General features: G+C 44.6%; 1 protein-coding gene across 2 annotated transcripts in view; it reads left to right on the top strand.

The window, feature by feature from the left end:
- The window catches only part of TAPBP (TAP binding protein), a 43,099-nt gene that overhangs the window by 13,695 nt on the left and 16,310 nt on the right, over positions 1-13,094 (top strand). For both annotated transcript variants that reach the window (XR_012235911.1, XM_073598220.1), the window contains exons 2-5: positions 511-699; positions 5,476-5,700; positions 10,196-10,537; positions 12,509-12,832. Coding sequence is in view for 1 of the 2 variants with exons in the window: in XM_073598220.1 (XP_073454321.1) it covers positions 511-699; positions 5,476-5,700; positions 10,196-10,537; positions 12,509-12,832 (1,080 nt within the window). In the remaining variant the exon portion in view is untranslated. The remainder of the gene's footprint in view (positions 1-510; positions 700-5,475; positions 5,701-10,195; positions 10,538-12,508; positions 12,833-13,094) is intronic.

Here is a 13,094-nt window from a genome sequence, read left to right as displayed (position 1 = left end):
CTTACACAAAGCATGATTCAAACCCCCATCCCATGCTCTTTCTGTCCTGTGTCATAGTAGCTCTGAGCTATGGAGGATATGGTGGACCACACACATATGGGGATTTGACAGCTCTCTCCTGTGATGGTGGGGTAAGCATTAACACTGATAATGGCACAGGTAAGAACTACCTGAATTAATTACATGTTGAAATGGAACTGTCTCAAGGCTTTCATGAATTAGGAGCAGGACTTTCTAATGTGCCAATCCCAGGCAAATGCTTTATTGAATCCCTCCATTGTACAGGCAGTTGCAGAGGTTAATGTTCCTTTTCACAATCTTTTGTGTTATTTTGGGGGATTTTTGTTTAAACTCAAAATCGAGAAGAAAAAAAAGATCTAGAATAAGGTTGGTAGCTACGGGCAACACCACTATTCTTATCATTGATTGTATTTTTTTTTTTGTCATCTGTCCACTGCGCTCTCAGGCCTCACCTCTTCTCTTCTTTATGTATTTTGTTCTTTCTTGCAGTGGTCATCCTACTTGGGGCATTTCCTGCCTTAGAGGCCGATCCTCTGACCTGCTGGTTGGTGCAAGAGGAGGGCCCACCCCGCACTATCAAGCATAAGCCCGTCCTGTTAGTGTTCGATGATTCCACGGGGCTGACACCAGAACCTCCAGTGACCCCCGAGCCCGGCACCCTGGTCTTCTATGTGTCAGGTGAGAAATTGTTGTGGTCTACAGGTCTATTCACTAAAGAAGGATAAGTGTCAGTAACCCAGGGCAACCATTTGTTTTAGTTTACTGCAGTGCTGCAAGTCGCTGACTTCTCTGACAGTGATGTGAGTAAAGTTGCTATGGGTTACTCTACTTCATCCATGGCCATTTCACTTATTAAAGGGGTAGTTAATCTTTACAAAAAAACTGCCAGTCAGTCAGTGGGTGGAATAATGACCCATTGTTGGTGTCAGTGGCAGAAATTATGCCCCACTGTTGGTGTCAGTGGGAAGAATAGTGCCTTTTATCAGAGGGAAGAATAGTCCCCAAAGGGACAGATAAGAGTAAGCAAAGGGCCACATCTTGCCCCTGGGCCGCAGTTTGGAGACCACTGCTTTAAATGACCCAACCTGTGACAAACAAACACATGACTAGGATACCACAGAGGTCTCAAAGCCTGTACATTGTACCCACATATACCCCCTCCCCCCACACACACACACTTATAACTAAGAACAAATGACGAATGACACAAATCTGGGGTAAATTTGTCCAGGTTGGCCATTTATTAATAAACAAATATAACATTCCTTAACCTCTTGACATCCGCGCTATAGCCAAATGACGGCCACAGTGCGGACCAGAATTTCCAGGAGGCCGTAATATGACGGACTCCCCCGTGCGCGCCTTGCGGGGCGCGCGCCAAGCGCGCTGTGATGACCAACTCACTGAGACTCTGGTGATCACTGATCCAAGTAAGGGGCCAGCCGGTCCCGGACCCCTACCATGTGATCAGCTGTCAGCCAATGACAGATGATCACATGATCCAAACAAAAGCTCTGTGATCGTTTATTTTTCTCCTCACGCTGACAGCGCGAGGAGAAAAAAAAGCCGATCACCGGCTCATCTGCAAGGGACGTCGGTCCCGAAGAGGAAGAGGCAATTATGCCTCATCTGTGCCACCTGCCATTGCCACCTGCCAGTGCCCACCAGTGCCACCTATCAATGCCCACAAGTGCCATCTATCAGTGCCCACCAGTGGTGCCAAACAGTGCCACCTAGCAGTGCTGCCTATCAGTGTAACCGATCAGTGCCCATTATTGCCACCCATCAGTGCCCATCACTGTCACCCATCACTGCCCATCACTGACACCTATCGGTGCCCATCAGTGCCGCCTCATCAGCGTACATCAATGAAGGAGAAAAATTACCTCTTTTAAAATTTATAACAAAATATAAAACAAAAACAATTTTTTTTTTTAACAATTTGGTCTTTTTACATTTTTTTTAACAAAAAATAAAAACCGCAAAGGTGATCAAATACCACCAAAAGAAATTGGTAAAGATGGGTGGTGCTGTGCTAATCCTAGGTATACAAACTAAAGCATAGGGTATGTATATAAATGGCTTTGCTCAAATTATGCATCAACAGAGTGTAAACTCAGCTTAAGTGATAAGTGACAATGACCAAAAAAGATGTTAGGTAATAATAGGACAAACACAAGAAAAAAAGACCTCTCCTGCGCTCAGGTGTCCATGAACTGGATATGTGGTGCAGCCACCTATAGAAGTAATGCCTAGCGTCTTGCAGCCCTCATTTGAACAATGGGTATTCAAGCTAAAAAAACAGAAAAGAAAGAGGGCGCACCAACCTAGTGCATTACCACTGATAAACTTTAATGCAGGTTCTTTACTGTAAGAGCGGCAAGGATGTGGAATTCCCTTCCACAGGCGGTGGTCTCAGCGGGGAGCATTGATAGCTTCAAGAAACTATTAGATAATCACCTGAATGACCGCAATATACAGGGATATGTAATGTAATACTGACACATAATCACACACATAGGTTGGACTTGATGGACTTGTGTCTTTTTTCAACCTCACCTACTATGTAACTATGTAACTATGCAGCATAAAAACAGTAAAAATTATACTCACAAACGAGCTAATAAAGATAGCTTTCGAAAGGGCGCAAAAGCGCTGTTTCTGTGGATTGACACCCCAGGACCTGTTGCTGAGAGGATCAAACCAGCGCAAATGGCTGATGGCTTACGCGTTTCGGGGGTTAACCCGAATGGGTGGGTGGTGCCTAATACCTGTGGGAGGGGGCGTTGTCACCAATTGGGTGGGGTAGACACAGGCACATACATACATTTATAGAGAGAGCAATTCGAGAGACCAACCATTGCCCGCTTAGGCTCTGAAGAAAGGGGTGCTCCCCCGAAACGCGTAAGCCATCAGCCATTTGCGCTGGTTTGATCCTCTCGGCAACAGGTCCTGGGGTCTCGATCCACAGAAACAGCGCTTTTGCGCCCTTTCGAAAGCTATCTTTATTAGCTCGTTTGTGAGTATAATTTTTACTGTTTTTATGCTGCATTAAAGTTTATCAGTGGTAATGCACTAGGTTGGTGCGCCCTCTTTCTTTTCTGTTTTTTCAGGTAATAATAGGACAAATAAGTTAAAAACGTGAGAACATAGTCATCAATAGCCACATACTAATAAATAAATATCACCGTAAAAAATAGCTAATTGGCAGTATAGTAAAAGTATGACTTCTTAATAAAGTGCAGATTATAATAAAAACTGTGATTTACACTGTGTGCAAAAATATACAACTCATAAAGTGACAATGTGCAATAGTGTATCCACACAAATTCAGCATAAATGTCAAACATGCATCACATAAAGTGACAATGTGCGAAAGTGCATCCAAACAGGTTCAACATAAATGTCCCAAAAAGAAACTTCAAAAAATGCTCCAACATAGAATCCTTCTTTTTTAAAATTGTGACAGCAACGTCCTGGCATGCAATCGCTGCAGGATAGTGCTCAGAGTAAATCACATCATGTGCATCTTCGTGTACAAACACACAAGTGGGTAATGGCCCCTTACCTTAAGGTAATAGGGCAAAAGCATATGACCAAAAAGCCTTTAAGATATCCACCTATGGGCTCCAGCGCGTCCCTCACAATCGTAGATCCGGGGTAGGATTCCCTCAGATGTGGTGCAAGGAAGTATAGGGGATGACAAAGCAGGAAGGAATAAATAAACGATCAAGGGGTTAATATGGCGCACAATGGAGGTAGCCGAGTACATATAACTAAAAATGGTGGGGGGAAGGGGGTGGGTTGGGGGTTCATGAGAGGGGGAACTTGATGGTGGTAATTAATGTTTCACAACAAGTTCAGGTATTAGTCCATGTAAGGATAAAATGATGCTGAATAAATGGAAGGCAGCCAGTCTATAAAAGCTAGAAGAAGCTCTGGAACAATAAAAAAGAAAGAAGGACGGCGCCCTCTAAGTGCAGCATGTATGTTAAAAATGTTTATTACAATAGATAAAAACACTCACATTTGAGTTGCTAAAAACCAGCATGTAAAGTAGTTTCATCCACGTGCTCTCGGGGGATGTGGGTGTCACGGGCCAGTGGGGGGGTTCCTGGGATGTGAGTCCTGTGACCTGGGTCCTGGTAGCTGTTCCGGTGGTGCCGAGGGTCCTCAGAGCCTCCGGGCGGCCAGGATATCGGTCATGGATCCTCCGTGGAGCACCGTGCTGACCTGCGTCTTCACTTCCAGGAGCGGGGTGAGGCGGGCGGTGCTTCGCGTTCGGAGCATGCGTGCTCCTTCATCAGGCTATCAGATATCTAATAATAGATAGATCTATTATTCATTTTCTATGTGAGTACCTTATTCTTTCAATAAAAGCTGTTATTTTAAACAATAATACACTATTGGGATCCTTCCTGCCAGTGTTGGGAGGCACCAAAGAACCAAATTCGGGTTATGTATCTGCATTGCTAATTAACAATCCCCAGCCACGCAACACCGGCTCGGGGACAAACAGACTTCACCACAGATACCTCACTGTTACCACTTTCCAGTTAATCCACCATTAACTGGGATCCAACAGAGAATGCCATACCTTAGATGGCTCACACTATGAACTGATACAAAATTGTTAATGCCTCCAAAGACCCCAACCTCCAAGACTTTAAGAACTGCAGTTAAACCAATGCAATACAGGGCGAGAGGGCGAGAGATTCCTTCTTAGCCGTTGATCCCAAGGGAGTCGCTGCTTTTTCAGATCTCCACCCTGCATACCCCCCCACCAGCACCACCTACACTCTACAGGCCAGCCAATAAACTTTTTTTGAGCCTATCTTGGGTGCTGGTCTGGCTCGCACCTCAAAACATTGACAATAACAGGTGGATGAATGCACACTGTTGTTGCTAAAAGTGTTGACGCGTTTCACGCCAATGGGTACTGTGACAGGAGTCACTTTGGGCAGGGGGCTCATGGAACCCAGCTTACCTTAGAGAGGTTGGGAAACTCCTGTTTCAACTCCCCAGGCCCCTCTTATGTGTAAGTCATCCTGTGTCTTTTAGGGGCACTGGGAGACCGAGAAAGTGATGGACAATTGATGGATGCTGAGAGTGTGGTTTAGATTACTTCTTTTGGACAGAATTATTTATCAACAATATCCCACAAGAATGTATATATATATGAAGATGAATGAATTCCACTTTATCAGACTGAGAGACGCATAGCAGATGTTGATGTCATCAGCTCAGGCCACCTGTCTGGGGTTGCCTGCTATAATGTGTTTATTGTAAGTGGGTCTAGTGTGCCTCCTAAGTGTCTTTCACTTATTGTTATGTGTTTATTGTGCTAATTAACCCACCTGTTAATTGTCCATGCACAAGGGCAACATGACTGAATTCTTGTATTTCTCTTACTTACATATATTGTCCATAAAAGTCTCCTCTGTCTTCTCTTAGACCCCTCTGGGCAGCTTCTTTCCTCAGAGTTCACTTCCTGTGAGCTGACACAGCATTTACCCCAGGAGGTGCCACTGAACTGGGTGCGCTCTCTGACCGAGGAGCAAGTCAGCCCCCCATCTCTGGGTAAGGAGTGGTACAGCATGTCCATGAGGGATGACAAAAAAGGGATCGCTGTGAGCTCCGTGCTGGGACCAGCAGGGGACAAGAAGGACCATATGGCAGGTAAGGTCAATTCTTTTTTTTTTTTTTTTTTTTTTTTGTGCAATGTCAAGTCATGGTAGCTCATGGGATGTAGATAGGACTCTATGCCACTTTGAACATAAAAATGTCATCTATTCACAAAATTCAGCATTTATAGGACCGGGAGGGTGAACAAAGGGACCAAAAGGCCACTATTATTTTCCATTACAGCACAGTATGGTCAGTGTACGTGCATTGATGATGTTTCCCTCTCATATAATTAATAATAACTAAATGCAACTTTTTTTTCAGTTTTTGGTGGAGTAGAGAGAGATTAGAACCCCTGTCAGTTTTTTTTTATTGCTGTCTGTGTCCCCATTAGGGATATTCAACCTCTTTACTTGCCCTGTGACCATTATCAATGAAAGCGAAAGTGAGGATTGTCACTAGAACAAGAATAGAGGGCAACATCTTCCAATGGGGACACCAGTTCTGAAGACAACCAGGGATTCCCTCATGTTGGAAGAATTTCCTCACTTCCTGTATATGGCTATGGGACAGGAAGTGTAGTAAAATCTCCCCAATGGGACACAGAAGGCAAAAAAACCCCCAAAAAACAGACAGGTGTTATAACCTTCACTTACTTTATCCAAAATGAAACAGAAGTATAGCCAATAGCTTTTATACCTTTATACCCCCAATGGACCACAGCAATTTTTTGATTTCTACTATGGACCTGTTTATTAGGTAACAACGTTGTCACTACTTACAGTGTAGTTCCACTTTTACTGCCATATTTGGGGGAAAAAAACACTTTAAGTTTGTTTCCCCATTCACAGAGCAAATCTAAAAATAAATTCTTATTTTTTTTTCTTAAAGTGATTGTAAAGGTTGTGTTTATAAAAATAATTAAAAAATCACAAACATATACTTACCTGCCCTGTGTAATGGTTTTGCACAGAGCAGCCCCGATTCTCTTCTTTGTGGGTCCCCTGCCGACGGTCTTGGCTCCTCCCCCCTGCCGAGTCCCCCCCATTAGCAAGCCTCTTGCTCAGTAATAGTGTAGAAAGTGCTGCGCTGCTATTAAAAGTGCTAATATCTTAATGTGCTAAAATAACAGTAATGGAATGTTTCAATAAAAGGTGAATTAATCATAACCATAGATACTCCATAATAAATTCAAATAAATTCATGCAAAATTGGTACACAGTGATTAGTGATTATTACAGTCCTTAATATCCACAATAAAGTAAACAACAAAACATGCTTCATATATGCTCCCAGAACTCTCACCTCAAGTATTAATAATGCCTGTACACATACTGTACGATTTATATATTCTTCATGGCATGGATCTTCCGTTCACATGGGCCCCTCTCCAGCTCACTTCTCAGGTTATGTGTATGGCTCCTAAATCCCAACTCTCATAATTCATACGGCCATTCTACATAGCTCTCAACAGGGGAAATGATTATTTAAAGCTCCCATAGTGTAGTATATCACAAAAACAGCATCCATTTATTTAAAAAATATATACACTCACGTTTAATAACTAAAAAGAAGACGCTTTGGAATCAATCAAAAGTGAAACTGAAACTCCCGATCTTCCTAGCAGGTCACTTCTGGTATGTGTTAGCGTCTCCTCTCGCCCTACGCATTAGGTCACGCACATGTGACTTCTTCCCCTACCCTCTGAAGAAGTCACGTGTGTGTGTGACATAACGCGTAGGGCATGAGGAGAGGCTGACACAAACTGGAAGTGACGCTTTCGAATGTGAGATTGCAGCCAGCCGTTGCTGGGTGAAATAAGCTCTATGGAGGAACTTTAACTGCAAAAACCTGTCTCCAGCAGATATCATATCCATAACAAAGTGGCTGGTGCAAGTCTCCCATTCCTCCCCATCCAAATCTGTAAAGTCAGTAGCCCATTTCTGATAAGTGTGAGTCGAGGTATTAGCATAAGCCAGAGAGAGTCTAAGATACAAAGAGGAGAGTGGTTTCCCCATGATGCTCGAGGTATGCAACCGCTCGATAGGGTCTGACTCAACAGTAAGGGGGGCAGGAAATTGTGCCTGGACTGCATGCCTCAGCTGCAGATATCTGAAGAACATACTATTGTATTCAGAAAGTTATATTTGGTCTTGAGATCAGAAAACCCCATTAGTCTTCTGTTAGACATAATATGCTTGAGGCCCACCACTCCTTGAGCTGCTCACAGCTGTGGATCAAGTATACTACACAGGTGAGAGAGATTAGGATTGCCCCACAAAGGTGTGTGCAGGGAGAAGGACTGGGAAGATTGATACTTTGCCCTAGCAGTATGCTATACTAAAATGGTTGTTTTCATTGGGCCGGTAATAGCTGGAGTGGACCTGATACCCCGAAAAACAAAATTACTTGGTGAAGCCCACCAGGGCTCCCTCCAAATGAACTGCAGGATTGTTTCTAGGCTGCGAAAACTACCAGCGGACCGTTACCAGCACCGCTGAAAATTTGGGAGGGATAGTCCACCTTGTGACAGTGGTAGTTGTAGAGTTGTCTTTGCAAGACATGGGACCTTTCCAGACCATACAAAAGAGAGGGCAACACTGTCAAGTTTGTTAAAAAACATTTTTGGTATGGGAAGTGGGGCATTTTAATAAGATTGCCCTGCCAACTGGAGTGAGTGGGAGTGATTTCCATGAGGCACATCTCTGGGAGAAGGAGAGAGAGAAGGTTGAGCTCCATGTAGGATGTCAGGGAGCCCCCCAAATCTATCCCAAGGTATTTAAATCTATCTAACAAAGCGGTGTATTTGTAGCCGGTTTAGGGTGTGAAGTGCTAAGCAGAAAATCAGAGATTTCCCCCAGTTAACCCTAATCGTAGAGAAAGTGCCAAACTCATCAATTATCCGCAGAGCTGCCTGTAGAGAGGAGGACGTGTCTCTAAGATACAAAGGGGTATCGTCCGCATACAGGGACAGTTTGTCTTCAATTTAATCAACTTCTTTTCCCTTAACTGAATTTGCAGCACAAAGTTGGACAACTAAAGGCTCTAGAGCAAGGGCAAACAGACCTGGGAAAAAGTTGCAACCCTGTCTTGTTCCCCTGGACAGGAGAAAGGAGGCTGATAGGGAATTTTCCATACAGACCTTGGCTACAGGATTCAAATAAATCATGCACAACCAAGCAATGAATTGAGGGCCAAAGCCAAACATGGTATTCTTACCTGCTCTGTGCAGTGGTTTTGCACAGAGCAGCTCCGATCCTCTTCTTTTTGGGTCCCCCGCTGGCGCTTCTGTCTCCTCTCCCTTGAGCAATGCCCCCAGAGAAAGCTGCTTGCGCTGGGGGCATTGCTGCGTGCTCACTCCCGAGCCTCTGCTCTATGCGTCCATAAGACACATAGAGCTGCGGGTCAGCCCGGATCTCTCCTCATTGGCTGTGATTGACAACAGTGGGAGCCAATGGGCTTCCCGCTGCTGTCTCAGCCAATGAGGAGGGAGCGTCCCCATACAACCAAGGCTATTGTGAACATTGCTGGGTCGGGGGGGCATTACATACAGAAGGTTTTTTTACCTTCATGCATAGAATACATGAAGGTAAAAAACCTTCAGCCTTTACAATCACTTTAAGGATTCTAGTTGGCAGATGTAAGAAAACTGATGTAAAAAGTGATGAAAAACGGATGAATAACTGATGTAAATTCATCAGTTTTTTCTTTGAAAAAATGTGACTGAACTAATTAAACGAACGGTCCGCATGTGTGAAAGGGGCCTAAAGAAGGTATGTTTTTTTATTCAACACTTAAAAAAGAAAAAAAAAAAATCACAAACAAAATGAAATTGAAAAACTATCATTGGTTTAACAAAAGGTATAAATTACATCATATGCAGATTAAATAAAACATAATAAATAAAATGCAACAATAATGTTGCATTGTATTTACAAATTACACAAGGTTTTCAAACACAGGAATGGCTGGCATGGGGGGGGGGGAGTTGTGTAGAAGGTGAGCAAAGGGAAAAGGAAGAGGGTGTGCCTGTGTACTTCGATAAAGTGTTTTCTTGCCGTACATAACATTCCAAATGTAATTATTTAAAGGGGAAGTCCATCTACAGGCATCCACAATCTAAGACTAACCTATCTAGCCCTGTAAAGAAGAAATCAGTATACATACTGAAGCCGATCCGGTCCTGTCTCCAGCGGCGGAAGCTCTGCAGAGGGCACAGCCGACAACAGCTGGGAAATGAACAGGAAGTGATGTCACCCATAGAGTTACTATGGGGCTTCCGTTGTCGGCTGCCTCCTCTGCACCCGCCTGTACAGCAAAGCTGTAGCTGACAGCTCAGTGTGGGATCAGACCAGAGCGGCTTCAGAAAAGGTATGTATAGCAATTTCCTCTTTACAGGGCTAGATAGGTTAGTCTTAGATCGTGGATGCCAGTAGATGTAGCGATTTTAGTGTTAGGGTGGACTTCCCCTTTAAGCATATCAAAAATGTCCTTTTTAGAAGCCTCCAATGCAATCTCATGTTTTCACTAACAGTCTTTCTCCTCTCAGTTTCTCTAGCTGTCTATACCTCCTCTGTGGTGGTGAATGCCCCTCTAGGTAAGTCTCTGACCTTGCCCTGTGGCTTTTGGCGTGGAAAGCAAAGTCGCTTTGCCGTGGAATGGCGCCACCGTGCTCTGGGAGAAGGGATGGTCCTTTACGCTTATGATGGGTGGCGCGACAGGATTGAGGAGGAGCTCCCGGGGTATACCATGAACTTCTCCACCATACATTCCAAGGGTGACGCGTCACTCATACTGGAGAAGGTTGAGACCTCACATGAAGGAACCTACCTCTGCGTCATCTATGTGCCGTACCTGAGGGCACAGAGAGATATCCAGCTCCAGGTCACAGGTAATATACAGTATATGTATGATAGATCGTTACATAATATATCTTACCTCTATGAAGTGTCTGTGCCACTTTCTGTAAATGATATCTGTATAAATAGGGGTAGCACAGTGGTGTAGTGGTTAGCACTTTCACCAGCAGCAAAAAGGGTCGCTGGTTTGAATCCGGACCATGACACCATCTGCCTGGAGTTTGCATGTTCTCCCTGTGCCTGCGTGGGTTTCCTCCGGGTACTCCGGTTTCCTCCCACACTCTAAAGACATGCTTGTAGGTTATTCAGATCCTGTCTTAAATTGGCTCTAATATGTATGAATGTGTGTTAAGGATCTTAGGTTGTAAGCTCCTTGAGGGCAGGGACTGATGTGAATGTTCAATGTATATGTAAAGTGCTGCGTAAATTGACAGCGCTATATAAGTACCTGAAATAAATAAATAAATAAATGGCACATTCTGTGGCCTGAAATAAGCCACACCCAGCCTTTCACATGTTTGATAGGCTGCTTGTCCAGAGGTGGGTGTTGTTTGTCTGTTTCTCTCAGCTACAGCTCATCCATTTCAGTGGCGGCTGGTGCTAAACATTTTTGGGAGGCGGCAAACAAACCCCCCCCCCCCAGGTCTGCACTCACCCTTCCAGCAGTCAAAGCACCGCGGCTTCCCCGGTTTCTCATCCCGGCTAACCCAGTATTCTTTAGATCTGCCTCCGGATTGGCCGGGAGGCGAAGCCGGAAACCAATAGAGAATATTGATACACTAGTATCACAAGTGGGAGAGATCGGGCGCAATGCTCAACGCCCCAAGCACAACCTTTTTCAAGCCAATTAGAACCTCAGGCTCTAATCATGTGCTTAAAAAAAAAAACAGACCTAATAGAACGACATTAGTCCGGCGCCCTGTAATCCTCGCCTTCCCTAGAACAGGTTATTCTTGCATTTGTGTGGTCACTGAAGTCCTTAGCTAATCGTAATAATTATTAATAGTTTATTAAAAGGATGAGCATATAAGTGAGGTGCAGCATGGTGTGATGACAATAATGCACACAGACGGGTGCAATAAAGAACATGTATTTAGAATGCAGTAACGGTTCACAATAGAACCCGGGGGGTAAGGGGGGAACTGTCCAGCCAGGTGCACTCACAGTTGGCAGCAATGAGGATGAGGTGATTCTCTGCCAAACTGACAGCATCTGTAAAGAGAGCAGAATGCAGCCTGACCATCTCATGGCCAATTGGGAAGATGTCCAGAAACCATTCCCTACCACTAGTACTGTCCCTGACGGGGGGGTACCTCTCCCTACGCTACCCACTCCCATAAAGCTTACCAAACCCAGGAGCCAGGCCCTAAATAGGCTCTGCCTGGCCCAAAATGGTTGCTAGAGTCACATGGGGCAGCAGCATCCAATAGGATGACTTCCCCAGTGACCCAAGGAAACAATAGAGGAAACCTTTTCCCCTTGACTGTACAATGCGATTTGGAGGCACCACCTCCTTTTTCAAGTACATGCCCCCTTCTCATGTTTCTGTGCTTGCCACGATTTTCGAGGACGGTCGTAGACGCTGCCATTGTTTCATGTTCCCGGCGGGTCTGACCACTCTGCAGGCTCTGGCTTCCATGCACAACAGACATCGGATTCCCTCCACGGTCTAGCAGCACTTGTTTTTATGTAAGTGTGTGATTACTGATTTAAATAAATTCTATAATGGGTTCACTAACTCCTGCGCTTTGGCTACTTATGTTTCCCACAGTTATGGCATATGCATACTTAAATTGTTCCAAGCTGGGCCAATGTAACTATATAATACAATCCATACCTGGAGTTCAGTTTTAAAACACAATAGGAGTTATAATGAATTTGAATGACAATCTTTTTCAATCATATTGAAGCTGCAAAGACCTGAACGGTCTCTATAAACAGCTCTGTTATAATTGAACCCCAATATAACCCGTGTTGATCCCTATTCTTCTTTGTTTCTCCAGCAAAGCCTCAGATCACCCTTCTGCCCTCCCCGCTGTTCGCCCGTCCTGGTGAAGAGGTGACCCTCTTCTGTGAGATCTCCCACTTTCACCCTCTGGAAATCTCTGTGGACTTCCTGGTTCAGCTTCCAGGAGAAACAAGTCCGACTTTAATGCCTGGAACCTCCCTTTCTGCTCACAGCAACAACCAGGACGGCACCTACACCATCACCGGCTACCAGCGCTTCACAGCAAGCCCTGAGCTCCATGGTGCACGCTATTCCTGCATCGTCAACCACGCCAGTTCCACAAAAGTGATGTCACAAAGTCAGACTCTCCAAGTTGCTGGTAAATCAAAGAACATACACTATATTACCAAAAGTATTGGGACGCCTGCCTTTACACACACATGAACTTTAATGACATCCCAGTCTTAGTCCGTAGGGTTCAATATTGAGTTGGCCCACCCTTTGCAGATATAACAGCTTCAACTCTTCTGGGAAGGCCGTTCACAAGGTTTAGGAGTGTGTCTATGGGAATTTTTGATCATTCTTCCAGAAACGCATTTGTGAGGTCAGGCACTGATGTTGGATGAGAAGGCCTGGCTCGC

The sequence above is a fragment of the Aquarana catesbeiana genome, linkage group LG09 (assembly GCF_042186555.1).
Source record: "Aquarana catesbeiana isolate 2022-GZ linkage group LG09, ASM4218655v1, whole genome shotgun sequence".
NCBI classification, from domain to species: Eukaryota; Metazoa; Chordata; class Amphibia; order Anura; family Ranidae; genus Aquarana; species Aquarana catesbeiana.
This window is presented reverse-complemented; position numbering and strand designations above follow the sequence as displayed.